The following is a 16,971-nucleotide window of genomic DNA, read 5'->3' as shown; positions in this document are numbered from 1 at the left end:
CGTACTTTAAGGAGTGTGGTTGTGTACAGTTGTGTATGTAGTTTTAAGATCAGTTATCCTGGAGTTTTTGGAAATGTTCCCTACAGGAATATGAATAAGAAAATTCCTTCCGTACCCCCAGGCAATTGGAGGGTACAGAACATCAAAATTGGATATGATATGAACTTTAGGAAAGGGCGAACAGAATGGTGCAGTATGGTTCTGTGCATTGTTCCTGTACCAAACAAAATGTTTTGGTAATGACGTAAATGACTAAAAGCTAGAGTCCACTGTCATTGTCATGGAACCAATCTGATTTAACTAAGTTCTTAATATATTTTTGTTCCCTCTCTTTTCCTATGAGTCCAAAGTCAGTTCTATCATTCCAACAACAGCTTGCATTTCAATTAGTACTTTTAACAGAACTGTCATAGTGAGCTGCACCTGACATTAGCGCAGACGGCTAAATGCTTGGTCACCAAGTTAGCAGATTCAGGGAGTGCTTTGAAGGGAAGGAGGCAGAGATGTTTTGGGATGGAATTTAGGTGCTTAGAGTCTCACATCCCGAGACACGAATACAAGTGGTGGAATGATGAAAATTGGGAATGTGCAAAGAAGTTGAATTGGAGGAGCATACAAATGTTGGAGAGTTTTAAGGCTGGACAACGTAATGAAAATAGGAAGGGAAAGAATGTGGAGGAATTTAGAAATCACTATGAGATCCCTTCAAACTGAGGTGTTGCTTAATTGAAGCTTTTGTAGGTCAGCAAGTACTATGGTAATGGGCGAACAAAACTTGGGGTGAGTTGGGTATTGGGGAGTAGAATTTTGTATGAGTTCTATTTCATCACAGCAAGATGCAATTTAATTGGATGTCAACATCTGGGAGCTGTGCAAGTTCACTAATTGGTATTTCTGTCTGTATTGCTGACCACTTGTGTGGATAACTGTAGATACAACAGATTAGTTGATGCTGAGGTCTAGAATTGCTGGCCTCCTGCACAGCAGCGATTGTCACCATTTAATTGAGGTGTTTGAGTGCCATAATTTGTGAAAGAGATTAATAGAGCAACTTCTAAACTAACCTGACTATTAATAGTGCCCAATGATTCATACTTACTCAAAACTTTGAATTTCCTGGAGGGTGGTAGGAATCTAGAATGCACTGCCTGGGCGGATGGTAGAGACTGGAAACCTCACAACCTTTTAAAAAGTAGATGGATGAGCATTGAAATGTCATAACATTCAGGGTTAAAGACTAAATCATGGAGAATAGGATTAGTGTAGGTGGGTTAGCACAGATTTGAGTAGTCAAAGGGCCTCTTCTGTGCTTTTATGAAACTTAGTTAAGAACCTAGTTAATAAGGTAAGGTTCATTCTAAACTTTCTCTATTGAATATAAGTTTGTTATTAATTTGTTATTATTACTTGAAGTAAGCTTTCTACTTTAGTACTGAGTGGGTGTTCAGATAAGTGGGGGCAGTTGCTTGCTCCTCCTGCAGAATGTGGCAGTTGGGAGACGTGGCACACATCTCTGCTGGCTATACCTGCAGGAAGTGCACCCAACTACAGCTCCTTGAAAACCGTGTTAGGGAAATGGAGCTGGTGCTGGATGAACTACCGATCATTCGGGAGGCAGAGGAGGTAATTGAGAGGAGTTACTGGGAGTTGGTCACTCCTAAGGCTCAGGACAAGGATAGATGAGTTACAGTTAGGGGGAGGAAAGGGGACAGACAGACAGTGCAAAGATCCCCTGTGGGCATTCCCCTCAGCAATAAGTATACCGTTTTGGATACTGCTGGGGAGGATGACCTACCAGAGGAAAGCCATAGTAGTCAGTTCTCTGGCACTGACCCTGACACTGTGGGAAAGAAGGGAAGGGGGCAGAATAGAAAAGTACTCGTGGTAGGGGACTGGATAGTTAGGGGAATCGACAGGAGATTTTGTGGTCAGGATCGGGATTCCCGGAAGGTATGTTGCCTCCCTGGTGCCAGGATCCGGGACGTCTCTGATCGGGTGTATAAGGTTCTAAAAGGGGAGGGTGAACAGCCAGAAATCGTGTTACATGTTGGCACTAATGATATAGCCAGAAATAGGATTGAGGATATAAAAAGTGATTTCAGGGAGTTAGGATGGAAGCTGCAGAGCAGGACGAACAGAGTAGTGTTCTCTGGTTTACTACCGGTCCCACGAGATAGCGAGGCGAGGAACAGGGAGCGGGCGCAGCTTAGCACGTGGCTATGCAGCTGGTGTAGGAGGGAGGGCTTCAGATATGTAGATAATTGGGATGCCTTCTAGGGAATGTGGGACCTGTACAAGAAGGACGGGTTGCATCTGAACTGGAAGTGGACCAATGTCCTGGGTAGAAGGTTTGCTCGAGTAGTTCGAGAGGGTTTAAACTAGTATGGCAGGGGGGTGGGAACCTGAGCTGTATACTGGAGGTGAGGGTTGATGCAGGTGAGGCAGTAGCAAGAGGTAGACCAGTTAGTGGGAAGGAACCAAGGGATCAGTTAAAGTGTATTTGCTTTAACGCAAGGAGTATCAGGAATAAAAGTGACGAACTTAGAGCATGGATCAGTACCTGGTGCTATGATGTTGTGGCCATAACAGAGACATGGGTTTCTCATGGGCAGGAATGGTTGCTGGATGTTCCAGGGTTTAGAACATTTAAAAAGAATAGGGAGGGGGGAAAAAGAGGAGGGGGTGTAGCACTACTAATCAGAGAGGGTATCACAGTGACAGAAGCTTCCATTGTCGAGGAAGATCTGCCTACTGAGTCAGTATGGGTGGAAATTAGGAACAGCAAGGGAGTAGTCACCTCATCAGGGGTTCACTACAGGCCCCCCAATAGCAGCAGGGAGATTGAAGAAAGCATAGGTCGACAGATTTTGGAAAAGTGTGGACGCAGTAGGGTTGTTGTAATGGGTGACTTTAACTTTCCTAATATTGATTGGAACCTCCTTCGAGCAGAAGATTTGAATGGAGCTGTTTTTGTAAGGTGTGTTCAGGAGGGTTTCCTAACGCAGTACGTTGACAGGCCGACGAGGGGAGAGGCCATTCTAGACTTGGTGCTCGGAAACGAGCCGGGGCAGGTATCAGATCTTGTGGTGGGAGAGCATTTTGGTGATAGTGACCATAACTGCCTCACATTCTACATAGCTATGGAGAAGGAGAGGATTAGACAAAATAGGAGGATATTTAATTGGGGAAGAGGAAACTATGACGTGATTAGACATGAGTTAGGAAGCATGGACTGGGAGCAATTGTTCCATGGTAAGGGAACTATAGACATGTGGAGACTGTTTAAGGAACAGTTGTTGCGAGTGATGAGTAAATATGTCCCTCTGAGACAGGCAAGAAGGGGTAAGATAAAGGAACCTTGGATGACGAGAGCGGTGGAGCTTCTTGTCAAAAGGAAGAAGGTAGCTTACATAAGGTGGAGGAAGCTAGGGTCAAGTTCAGCTAGAGAGGATTACACGCAGGCAAGGAAGGAGCTCAAAAATGGTCTGAGGAGAGCCAGGAGGGGGCACGAGAAAGGCTTGGCAGAACGAATTACGGAAAACACAAAGGCATTTTACACTTATGTGAGGAATAAGAGAATGGTCAAAGAAAGAGTAGGGCCGATCAGGGATAGCATAGGGAACTTGTGTGTGGAGTCTGAGGAGGTAGGGGAAGCCCTAAATGAGTTTTTTGCTTCTGTCTTTACGAAAGAAACCAACTTTGTAGTGAATGAAACCTTTGAAGAGCAGGCGTGCATGCTGGAATGGATAGAGATAGAGGAAGCTGATGTGCTGAAAATTTTGTCAAACATTAAGATTGACAAGTCGCCAGGCCCGGACCAGATTTGTCCTCGGCTGCTTTGGGAAGCGAGAAATGCAATTGCTTCGCCACTTGCGAGGATCTTTGCATCCTCGCTCTCCACTGGAGTCGTACCTGAGGACTGGAGAGAGGCAAATGTAATTCCTCTCTTCAAGAAAGGAAATAGAGAAATCCCCGGCAATTACAGACCAGTAAGTCTCACATCTGTCGTCTGCAAGGTGTTAGAAAGGATTCTGAGGGATAGGATTTATGACCATCCGGAAGAGCATGGCTTGATCAAATGCAGTCAACACGGCTTTGTGAGGGGCAGGTCATGCCTCACAAACCTTATCAAGTTCTTTGAGGATGTGACTAGAAAAGTTGATGAGGGTCGAGCTGTGGATGTGTTGTATATGGACTTCAGTAAGGCATTTGATAAGGTTCCCCATGGTAGGTTCATTCAGAAGGTCAGGAGGAATGGGATATAGGGGAACTTAGCTGTCTGGATACAGAATTGGCTGGCCAACAGAAGACAGCGAGTGGTAGTAGAAGGAAAATATTCTGCGTGGAAGTCAGTGGTGAGTGGTGTTCCACAGGGCTCTGTCCTTGGGCCTCTACTGTTTGTAATTTTTATTAATGACTTGGATGAGGGGATTGAAGGATGGGTCAGCAAGTTTGCAGACGACACAAAGGTCGGAGGTGTCGTCTACAGTATAGAGGGCTGTTGTAGGCTGCAGCGGGACATTGACAGGATGCAGAGATGGGCTGAGAGTTGGCAGATGGAGTTCAACCTGGATAAATGCGAGGTGATGCATTTTGGAAGGTCGAATTTGAAAGCTGAGTACAGGATTAAGGATAGGATTCTTGGCAGTGTGGAGGAACAGAGGGATCTTGGTGTGCAGATACATAGATCCCTTAAAATGGCCACCCAAGTGGACAGGGTTGTTAAGAAAGCATATGGTGTTTTGGCTTTCATTAACAGGGGGATTGAGTTTAAGAGTCGTGAGATCTTGTTGCAGCTCTATAAAACTTTGGTTAGACCGCACTTGGAATACTGCGTCCAGTTCTGGGCGCCCTATTATAGGAAAGATGTGGATGCTTTGGAGAGGGTTCAGAGGAGGTTTACCAGGATGCTGCCTGGACTGGAGGGCTTATCTTATGAAGAGAGGTTGACTGAGCTCGGTCTCTTTTCACTGGAGAAAAGGAGGAGGAGAGGGGACCTAATTGAGGTATACAAGATAATGAGAGGCATAGATAGAGTTGATAGCCAGAGACTATTTCCCAGGGCAGAAATGGCTAAAACGAGGGGTCATAGTTTTAAGCTGTTTGGAGGAAAGTATAGAGGGTATGTCAGAGGCGGGTTCTTTACACAGAGAGTTGTGAGAGCATGGAATGCGTTGCCAGCAGCAGTTGTGGAAGCAAGGTCATTGGGGTCATTTAAGAGACTGCTGGACATGTATATGGTCACAGAAATTTGAGGGTGCATACATGAGGATCAATGGTCGGCACAACATTGTGGGCTGAAGGGCCTGTTCTGTGCTGTACTGTTCTATGTTCTATGTTCTTTATGACTCATCTTTTACTAACACTGACCCTTGAGTTGTGTATTGAGGGACACAGAGGTACTTCCTCTCCACTGCATTGCCTAAGTGGAGATTTCTACTGCAACTTGCCTTTAAATGGCAACTTCAACATAGTAAAGGGGCGTTTCACAGCAGAGCAATCCAACAGAATTTGACACCAAGCCATTTTCAAGCAGGTGTCCAAAAAACCGGTGACAGGATATGTTTTTAAGGAGTGGCTCAGCAGAGGTGGCAGTGGTGCCGATGGTGAGGCTTTCTGACGGGGGCCTGTGGGCCAACATTTCATTGCTGAATTTTGGGTGGCAGTTGGATATTTGAAACAGTTCTGATTCAGTGCAGGAATCATCACTGGTTGAACATGGTATTGTGACACTGGACTCTCACATCAGTGGTCATGTATTTTTTTTGTTCATTCGTGGAATGTGGGCATCGTTGGCTGGGCCAACATTTATTGCCCATCCCTAGATGTGCTTGAGAAAGTGGTGGTGAGTTGTTACCATGAATTCAAAATGTGAGGCTGGATGAACACAGCAGGCCAAGCAGCATCTCAGGAGCACAAAAGCTGACGTTTCGGGCCTAGACCCTTCATCAGAGATCTCTGATGAAGGGTCTAGGCCCGAAACGTCAGCTTTTGTGCTCCTGAGATGCTGCTTGGCCTGCTGTGTTCATCCAGCTTCACACTTTGTTATCTTGGAATCTCCAGCATCTGCAGTTCCCATTATCTCTGATACCATGAATTGCTGCACTTAGTTAGGTGGAGGCAGACTGACACAGCAGTTAGGGAGGGAATTCCACAATTTTGACCCAGCAACACTGAAAAAGTGGCAATGTGCTTCCAAATTAGGATGGTGGGTAGGTTAGAGGGGAATTTGTGGACGGTGGTGTCCTCATGGATCTGCTGTCCTTTACCTTTTTGGGTGGTGGTGACAACAAATATGAAAGGTTTTGTTGAAGGGGCCTTGGTGAATTCCTGCAGCACTTTTTGTCGGTAATATATACTGCCACCACTGAATGTTGATGATGGAGGGAATGAATGTTTGTGTAAGTTGTGCCAGTCAAACAAGTTGCTTTGTCCTGGATTGTGTCAACCCTTTTGAGTGTTGTTGGAGCTGCATTTATCCAGACGAGTACCAGGAATTCCATCATGTTCCAGACTTGGGCCTTGTGTACCGGATTTAGGAGTTAAGTGCTACAGGATTCCCAGCCTCTGACCTGGTCTTGTAGCCGCTGCATTTATTTCACCTGTCCTGTTCATTAGCTGGTCAGTGGTTAACCTGCACATGTTGAGTGCAGGATTCAGTGTTGGAAAGGTTATTGAATGTCAAGGAACAATGGTTAAATTCTGTCTGATTGGAAATGGTCATTGCCTGGTATTTGAGTGGCACATTTGTTATGTGCCGTTTGTCAACACAAGCGCCAATGTTGTCTAGCTCTAAAAATTGCAAATATTGCTGGAAGTTGTGCAATCATCAGCGACCATCCCCACATCTGACCTTATGATGGAGGGATAGTCATTGATGAAGCTGCTGAAAATATTTGGGGAATTCGTGCAGAGATGTCCTCCAGCTGATATGACTGACCTCGAACAATCACAGGCATCAGCTTTTGTGCCAGGTATGACTATAAGTAGCAAAGAGTTTCCCCGATTCCCATTGGCTGCAGTTTTGATGGAGTTTCTTAATGCGCAGTCAGATGTGGCTTTATTGTTAAAGGCAGTCACCCTTGCCCGCCCTCAGGAATTAAGCTGTTTTGTCCATGTTTGAACCGAGTCTACAATGAGGTCAAGAGTAATGGTCTGTGCGTGCTGATTGATGCATTGAATACACTTCTGAGCACAGACTGTGGTGGTTTGTGCAGCAGCAACAGGGGAAATTAGATGGTACGTAAATCAGGAGGGTGCTACTTAGTAGTTGAGTTGATTACACCTTTCATCACTCTTTTTTATGGTTGTAAGTTGTGATCTGTGATCTAACTGTAGGATGATTGAGTGAATTTTGCTGTGATGTGGTTTTAAAGAAAATCTCCACTGTCGCTGGGGAAGTTCCACTGTTAGTTCTCAGCACAGCCACTTGCCACTACCAGATGTAATCATGAGGGCCATTTAATTCCTGTCATTAGCTCAGTTGCAGCATTACTGCGAGCTTATCGACAGAACACGTGGCTGATCAGTGGCACATTCTGTGTCCTGCCCCTCTGTTGCAATGATGCGTATGAGATTTCCTTATCGTAAAAAAACAGTCTTTGGATTCTCAATCTATCAACATTAACTGGCATTTCAAAGCATCTTTTGTGTCGTCATATAGCATAGAAACAGGCCCTTGGCCCATTGTGTCTGTGTCGACCAACAAAACTAAACTGGACTAATCCCATTCAACTTGGCTGATTGCCTACTATGCCGTAGCATTTTAGGTGCTCTTTCAGATGATTTTGAAATGTTGCGAGAGTATCTGCCTCAACCACTATCTCAGGCAGTAGGTTCCATATTTCTACCACCCTCTGGGTGAAATTTTTTTTGCCAGATCTCTAGGCCAATCTTATTCATGATCTTAAACTTATGCCGTCTGGTCTTACAAATCTCTCACATTGGCAAAGGATTCTCACAAGTTGAATGGCTAATGTTTATCCAAACTAAGTGGGGATAGTTGAAGAAACCAGAACTGGAGGAGATTACAGAGGAATGCGGGTAACAGAAATTTGAATATGGCAACAAGTAGGTTAAAGCAAAGCCATAACTGGTTTCTCGTAGAGCTGAGTAGCCAGGAGGTGAAAAGATATCATAAGTTGGTGGGAATGTGGGCTAATCAGTTTGGTCAGGATCTTTCTGAATGGTGGAGCAGATTCCAGGCGTTCAGTAGCCTTCTCTCTTAGTGTATTGATATGTAATTTTGGGCAGCGTGTTGTTTACCTCGTTAATTTCATAGGGCTTCTGGGCAAAAAATCAGAAAAGAAATTCTCAAGTGCTATAGCTATTGGGTGCCATGGCTTCCTCTTTTGACACTTCAGATTTGAGTGAAACCAAGATTAGACATTGGTTAGTGCTATTCCTCTTTTCAGCTTGGTGCCGTTCTTTTGAGCAGAATTCAAGAATATAAACAGATTTACAATACAGTTAGGAAATGCAGCCTGATGGAAATATTTATCTACCTCTTGTCTAGTAACTGCTTCAGTACTGAATATCTGACTTCAATAATTAGAGTCAGGTTTACTGTGGATATAAGGATGTAAGAAACTTGGCAATTGGTTTATATACAATAAATTCCCAAAGACACCAGTGAGATTATAAGCAGACTCTCTTTTCTACTGAGTTTGTTGTGGAGAATAAACATTAGGTAGGACAGTGGGTGAGCTCTCTGCTGTTCAAATAGTGTTAATTGTATATTCATTATATTAATTGTATGCAGATTATTGGACATAGAATGGTGATTCACTTGTGCCCCTACATATAGAAATGAACAATATGACAATTGGATTAAGAGGTGCATGTTTATAACCTGTATCAGTAGAAATAAATGCCTGTAAAATGTTAAAGATTGGCTCCAGTTCTGTCCTTCACTATCTGGTGCTCTGGAGTGCAGTACTTGGAACCAGAGGATCTTTAATGTTCACCTGAGAGAGCGGGCTGGGCTCAAGTTCATGTTTGATCCAAAAGTTGGCATCTCTGGCTGTGAGACTCTCCTTCAGTGTTAGACTGAAGTATCAGCCTAAACTGTTTTTGTTCTTGAATATGTAAGAAGTTGCTGGAAAAGCTCAGCAGGTCTGGCGGCATCTGTGAAGTAAAATCGGAATTAGCGCTTCGGGTGCTGTGACCCTTCGTCAGAACACGGCATCCACAGTTCGCTTGGTTTTATTATGTATTCACGACTTTGGAGTAGGGCTGACCCCACAAACTTTTCACCCACGCCAGACAGTGCTGCTATGTTGCCAAGGCTGGCAATCTGGGATAGCTCGGTAAAAAGATTGAGCATAAAGATTAGTTAAATTATTGCCAGTTTAGGTTATCAATTCTTGCATTCCCCTTCATTGAGACTGTTAAGGTTTTGCCAGTCCTAAAGGCCAGTGCATGACAAAGGACCATGCTTGCTAACAGGACAAAAATTGGGCTGAAGTAGCAAATCAGTGAGATGCTTTGAAATGATGCCAGTTTGTGGGTATTTTAGGTGGAGTGGGTGGATGTTGAATTTAAAAATAAACAGGAGTAATTAAATGAATTCCATTTGCACTCTTCCTTAACATTGTACAATTTTGCATCAATGCATGCAGCCAGATTAAAACATTTTGTTTTACTTACCCTGTAATTAAGTCTTGTTTGGTGTTCCACAGGGTCTGGGTGGTTTGCAGGGAGTATAGTATGATTTGTGTCATTGTGGTTTAGCCTCTGCACTATCTCCAAGCAAGGCTGGCATAGGACAGGAAGAGCTCTGTGATGTCTGCCTGCTTGATGGGAGTGCACACGGCTGATAGTATTCTGTAATTGTTACTTGAAGCTCAGTTACAAGCCAGGTTCCAGGGTTCATAACCGTCAGAGGCAAGGTTATTCTAGTGTGGGGCTGGCTGATAAGCAATTGACTACATTTCCATAATGTCTTCTGTCAGTCCCCAGAGGAGGCTGTGGCCATCGGGCTTGCCAGCTGTTGATGCCTCTGAGCGGTTGATTAGATAAGCAGCATTAAAGAGAAACTTACTCTTTCCTCTTTATGTGCAACTTTTTGACAGCAATTTCCACGCATAAGAGTTCAGTAGGGACCTGGGCTTGTGTGCAATTTGTGCGGCCACATTTTGGGGCAGGATGAAGGGAACAGGAGCGGGTGGATGTATGTGTGCCAGGATGTACAGCTGTAGACGTATGTGAGGAGCAGAGCCCATTAGTGAAGGTTGAATGAATCTACTCGAGTGGTCTACATGAGTCTTCTGTGAACTGTTCTGCTACTTATATTCTAAGCTGTGGAAACACCATTTTTGATTGCAGACAAATATCAGGTGATATCTATGTTCACAGGTTCAGTATCCCAAGGGACAACAGATGGCATAGAATCTGTTCAATGTAAGTGAATTGCATGATCAAAATAGAAGGCAGTCAGAAGCAGCATTGAAATATGCCTGTGGCATTTTGGGAAACCAGGATGAGGGGCCTTAAAGAAAAGAAAGGATGCAGGTTGTAACCAAAGAATTGTGAAGAAACTGCAGCGCAGAAATATTCCCTTCTGCCCGGCCGGTCTGTGCTAGTGCCTCTGTTTCACATGAACTTCCTCTAACCCTATCAGCATATCCTCTTTTTTATCCCCCTTTATCTTCCATGTTTTAATGAACTTTCCCTTAAGTGCTCTTCATCATAGCTACTCCATGTTGCGAGTTCCACATTTTAACCACTATCTAGACACGAACCTTTTTCTCCTGAATTCCCCTTTGGATTTACCAATGACTCTTCTATTTATGGCTTCTAGTTTTGGCCTCCTTCACAAATTAAAGCTCTTTATTTAATCCCCACCCAACCAATTGAACCCCTGGAGGCTTCTATCCAATCAGTTTTCAGCAAACTATTTTATAAAGCAAAGACCTCCAGCCACTTCAAAGTTCATGCAAAATATCGGTGATGCAGAAGGAATAGAATATTTGGTCTTTTGTCCCCTTGCTGTTTCTGGGATCTCACTGTTTATAAATTAGCTGCTGTGTTTTGTTGCATTACAGTACTGCAAGCTATTTTACATTACCCTGAAATTGTGAGCCACACTATAAGACAAAAGGTCTACTGTTATGTCATTCTGATTGCTCAGTTAGTGATGCCTGATAATACTTTAGCGATTTAGATGAAGTAATTAAGTGTCATACCTCAAAATTTGTAGATGATACAGCTGGGTGGTAGGGTGAACTGTGAGAGAGATGCAGAAATATTGCGGTATGACTTGGACAGACTGAATGAGTGGTTCAATGCATGCTGATGCAGTAGAATATAGATAAAGGTGAGATTATCTACTTTGGTAGCAAAAGTTAGAAGGCAGATTATTATTTGGCGGTAAATTGAAAAAGGGGAATGCTCACTCAAGCCTGGATGTACTTATGCACCAGTTGCCAAAAGGAAGTGAAGTGAAACAAAGCAGGGCATAAAGACATTCATAGTGAGAGGATACAAATACAGGAGCAAAGATGTCTAGCTGCATTTATATAGGGCCTTGTAGGGGCCACATCTGGAATATGGTATGCAGTTTTGGTCTCCTTATTTGAGGAAGGATGTAATTGCTATAATGAAGGTTTATCAAATTGATTCCTAGGATAGCAGGACTGATGAGAGATTGAGTCAGCCAGGATTGTATTCACTGAAGTGTAGTAAAATGAGAAGAGATCTAAAACCCCAAGTATTCTAACAGGACTAGGCAGGAAGGATGTTCTGATAGTGGAGGAGTCCAGCGTCAGGTATCATAGTTTAAGAGCTGGTAAAACTTTTAGGACTGAGATGAGAAAGTTCTTCACCCAGACAGTAGATGCCAAAACATTGTGTTTTTCAAGAAGGTGATAGATATAGCTTGTTTGGCTGAAGCGATCAAGGGATTAGGGGATATGGGGGAGGGCAGGGTTAGGATATTGAGCTCAATGATCATCCATGATCATAATGAATGGCAGAACCAGATTGATATGTTGAATAGCTTACTCCTAATCCTATCTTCTATGTTTCTTCTAACACTGTGTGTGCTAATGTTAAGGTAACCAGCTGAGCTAGCAATGTGGCTCTCACTTTACTGGAAGTGACGTATATGCACTGACTCATTCTCTGCAAATATGAGGAACCTGTTCAAGCCTAACATTTTTTTTGAATTACTTGGAAGCTTGAAGAACCTGCAGTTTTGTATTGCTTTGTTCATGATAACACCTCAACCAATGAAAGTTGACTTGTCAACTTATCAAGACTGTTTTTTTTCTGTGGTACAAATGATTGCAGTAGTTTGAAATTTAGCATTCTTGTCTTTTGCTTGCCCCGGTGAGAACAAAGCGCAAAGCTTTTGTAGAATGTCTTTTTTTTTCATCAACATTTACAAATAAAATTGTTGTCGTTTCTTTCTTGGACAGTGCACTCAATCAATGAAGCTTCAGTTACATAAATTGCTCTGAGGTCTTTCAGCATGCACATGTCTGTATTGGTGCAAGCATTTATTCATTAACTAGTGCTCAGCTGATATCAGATTTGGGTTTGGAATTCTTCCACAATTTATGAAATTTGAAAATGAATGGAATTTCCCATCAAATAAATGGAGCTGCAGGACAAAAACATTAAAAGACAGCCCTTTAATCATGAACACACTGACTATTTTTTTTAAAAAAGTGACCATTTCTTAAAGCAATCTTCAGTAGCATTCCAATTTGCAGACTAGATTATTGAATTAAATATTGAAGTGTGTGTTGGGGTGAAGTTTCACTGAAACTGCAAGAATGTACAAGACAGTTGTGAGACCAGTCATCTTACACATGTGACTAAGCCTAACGCTATCGCAGGTGAGATTAAACAATAGACAGGTGCAGGAGTAGGCCATTCGGCCCTTCGAGCCAGCACCACCATTCATTATGATCATGGCTGATCATCCACAATCAGTATCCTGTTCCTGCCTTGTCCCCATAACCCTTGATTCCACTATCTTTAAGAGCTCTATTCATCTCTTGAAACTATCCAGAGACTTGGCCTCCACTGGTTTCTGGGGCAAAGCATTCCGTATATCCACCACTCTCTGGGTGAAGAAGTTTTTCCTCAACTCTGTTCAAAGTGGCCGACCCCTTATTTTTAAACTGTGTCCTCTGGTTCCGGACTCGCCCAAGAGCAGAAACATGCTTCCCGCCTCCAGAGTGTCCGATTCCTTAATAATCTCATACGTCTCAATCAAATCCCCTCCCATCCTTCTAAACTCAAGTGTATACAAGCCCAGTCACTCCAATCTTTCAACATATGATAGTCCCGCCATTCCGGGAATTAATCTCGTGAACCTACACTGCACTCCCTCAATAGCAAGAATGTTCTTCCTCAAATTTGGAGACCAAAACTGCGCACACTACTCCAGGTGCGGTCTCACCAGGGCCCTGTACAGCTGCAGAATGATCTCTTTGCTCCTATACTCAGTTCCTCTTGTTATGAAGGCCAGCATGCCATTAACCACCTTCACTGCCTGCTGTACCTGCATGCTTGCTTTCATTGACTGATGTACAAGAACACCTAGATCTCATTGTACTTCCCCATTATCTAACTTGACTCCATTCAGATAGTAATCTGCCTTCCTGTTCTTGCCACCAAAGTGGATAACCTCACATTTATCCACATTAAACTGCATCTGCCATGCATCCATCCGTCCACTCACCTAGCCTGCCCAAGTCACCCTGTATTCTCATAACATCCTCCTCACATTTCACACTGCCACCCAGCTTTGTGTCATCAGCAAATTTGCTAATATTACTTTTAATACCTTCATCTATATCATTAATGTATATTGTAAACAGCTGCGGTCCCAGCACTGAACCTTGCGGTACCCCACTGGTCACCGCCTGCCATTCCGAAAGGGACCCGTTTATCACTACTCTTTTGCTTCCTGTCAGCCAGCCAATTTTCAAACCAAGTCAGTATTTTGCCCCCAATACCATGTGCTCTAATTTTGCTCATTAATCTCCTATGTGAGACTTTATCAAAGGCTTTTTGAAAGTCTAAGTACACTACATCCACTGGCTCTCCCTTGTCCATCTTCACAGATACATCCTCAAAAAATTCCAGAAGATTAGTCAAGCACGATTTCCCATTTGTAAATCCATGCTGACTCTGACCTATCCTCTTACTGCTATCCAAATGAGTCGTAATTTCTAAGTTATAATTGGCTCCAACATCTTTCCCACCGCCGACGTCAGGCTAATCGGTCTATCATTCCCTGTTTTCTCTCTCCCTCCTTTCTTGAAAAGTGGGACAACATTAGCCGCCCTCCAATCCGCAGGAACTGAATCCATAGAACATTGGAAAGTGATTACCAATGTGTCCTCGATTTCTAGATTTCGACCTCCTTAAGTACCGTGGGATGCAGACCATCAGGTCCTAGGGACTTGTCAGCCTTCAGACCTAACAGTCTATCCAACATCATTTCCTGCCTAATATAAATTCCCTTCAGTTCATCCATTACCTTCGGTCCTTCAGCCACTATTACATCTGGGAGATTGGATCTGTTTTTACTACGGAAGACAAACAAAGTAACTATTCAACTCTTCTGCCATTTCATTGTTCCCCATAATAAATTCACCTGTTTCTGCCTTCAAGGACCCAATTTTGGTCTTAACCTTTTTTTTTTCTTTTCACACGCCTAAAAAAGCTCTCACTATCCTCCTTTATATTTTTGGCCAGTTTGCCTTAAGCAGCTAAATTGTTGTCAGCTTCATATTATTATTCCTGTGTTTGAATATATCTGAACTTTAAAATCAGATAAAACTTGTTGAATTAATGTCCCGGGATTTTCAGTCCTTGTAAAGTATGGACCTAATGGGGATGAAAAGGCATCAAAGTTGATTGGAGTTAAGCAGACGATGAGGTAATTGTCACATCAATGCCAATTTAAAATGGAATTACCAGAATTATGATAAAAGAAGGATTAGATAGCTGACATTAAACTTTGGTGTTCCTTCCAAACTGTGATTTTTATAATATGTATTTTCTTTCACTCTCTCCAAACAGGTCTCTGAAAAAATTAAGTGAAGACAGTTTGACTAAACAACCAGAAGAGGTCTTTGATGTGTTGGAGAAACTTGGTGAAGGGTAAGTGCTAAAAGTTTGTTGAGAAATTAGACCATATCATAAATTTAATGCTCAACTGCAAGCGTTCATTCAGAGCTTTCTAGGCAGATTAGCAGTTAAAAGGAATAAGATCGAAGTGAGGGTAGAGATATGGGAGATTTGGAAAAAGTAAGTAGTTTTAAATAAGTTGGGTTTGGTGTGACAGAAGATGCAATTTGAGCAATAGATTGGATCTTATAGTAAATGGAAGAGTGAAATGGTGTGTTGGGGTGAAGTTTCACTGAAACTGAAAGAATGTACAAGACAGTTGTGAGACCAGTCATCTTACACAGTACAAAAATTTGCACAACATCAAGATGACAGCAACGAATGTGATGCAGATGCTGAGATCGATGAATGGAGTAACGGGAAGGAACAAGCTCAGGAAGCAGCACATCAGGGGTTCAGTGAAGATTGTGGGACCATTAAAGAAAGAAATTGCGAAACGGTTGAAATGGTATTGTCATGGGTATTTTAAATTCATTCACAAGATGTGGGCATGACTGACCAAACCAGCATTTATTGCCCTCCTTAATTGCCTAGAGGGCAGTTAAGAGTCAACTGCATTGCTGTGGGTTTGTGGCCAGGCCAGGTGGGGGACAGCAATTTCATTCCCTAAAGAGCCAGATGAAATTTTCCAGCAACTGACAGTGGTTCCATGGTCATCAGTAGACTGTTAATTCCAGATTTTTTTTTGTTGAATTCAAATTCCACAATTTGCCATGGTGGGATTTGAACCGTGGTCTCCAGACTATTACCTGAGAATCTCTAATGTTTCAGTACGGTCTCCTGTCATTCTTCTGTATTCCAATGAGTTCAGTCCCAAAGTATTCAACTCTTCCTTGTAAGAAAATTCATTTGTGGCCAGATTCAATCTGAACCTTCTGTGAACTGGCCATTAGATAAAGGGCCAAAAGCCTTTCACAGTACAAGCACACTCTGGAGTTAGTCGTAAGTCAGTTTATATATAGGTCAGAACACAATGCAAGATTATGTAGAAGCAGCTGTTTGTAAGTGCTGGAAATGTTCATCTGTTAGGTCTTTAAAATTGTACCCACGTGTGGGATGGTGCTTGTAGATGTTAGTAAACTGGTGCCAGTCAATTTGCCTTCTCCATTACCTGCTAAAAAAAGGATGCTTGTTTTTTGTGATTCATACATGAGGACTCCCAAGTCTTCATGCTGCAACTTTCTGCAGCCTTTCTCCATTGGAGTAATATTTAACTTCTCTATTCTCTTGAGAAATTGCATAATCTTTCTTATACCCACATTATATTTCAAATGCCAAATTTTTGCCTACTCAATCTGCTCTATCCCTCTATAGACACATTGTGTCATCCTTGTTACTTGCCTTCTAGTCTATTTTTCCATCATTCACAAACTTGACAATAGTGCATTCATTTTCTCCATGTCATTAGTGCATAATTGTAAGTAATTGTGGCCCCAGCTCTGATCCATGTTGTACTCCATAAATTAGAGGTTGTATTTGGAAAATGTCCTCTTTACCCCCACTCTGTGTCTTCTGTTAATTAGCCACTCCTGTATCCATGCTGCTACGCCTTCCTTTCCTGCAAAATAGCTGTTAGCTTCTTTGTGATACCTTGTCGAATGTCTCCTGAAATCCAGATGTGTTACCTCTTTAAGTTCTCCTTTATCTAAGTTGCTTGTTACCTCTTCAAAGAATGCTAGTAAATTTCTGAGGCATGATTTTCCCTTCATGAAGCCCTGTTGACTCTGCTTGATTATATAGTCGGTACTGAAATAACATGGGTTACTGCAACGCAAATTGGCTTTAATGCGATTGAAAAATTTAGACTGCTATTTGTAGAAC

The 16,971-nt window shown here is 42.6% G+C and overlaps 1 protein-coding gene across 2 annotated transcripts in view; it reads left to right on the top strand.

The window, feature by feature from the left end:
* LOC125461588 (serine/threonine-protein kinase 3/4) overlaps positions 1 to 16,971 on the top strand; it is a 152,003-nt gene that overhangs the window by 12,540 nt on the left and 122,492 nt on the right. Inside the window, exons 1-2 of one of the 2 annotated variants that reach the window (XM_059652732.1) lie at positions 14,859 to 14,899; positions 15,043 to 15,123. In XM_059652732.1, the coding sequence (XP_059508715.1) occupies positions 14,895 to 14,899; positions 15,043 to 15,123 (86 nt within the window). In that variant the 5' untranslated portion in view covers positions 14,859 to 14,894. Of the gene's footprint in view, positions 1 to 14,858; positions 14,900 to 15,042; positions 15,124 to 16,971 lie in introns of those variants that run through there. The other variant, XM_059652731.1, reaches the window with a different exon arrangement.

The sequence above is a fragment of the Stegostoma tigrinum genome, chromosome 19 (genome assembly GCF_030684315.1).
Source record: "Stegostoma tigrinum isolate sSteTig4 chromosome 19, sSteTig4.hap1, whole genome shotgun sequence".
Lineage (NCBI taxonomy): Eukaryota > Metazoa > Chordata > Chondrichthyes > Orectolobiformes > Stegostomatidae > Stegostoma > Stegostoma tigrinum.
This window is presented reverse-complemented; position numbering and strand designations above follow the sequence as displayed.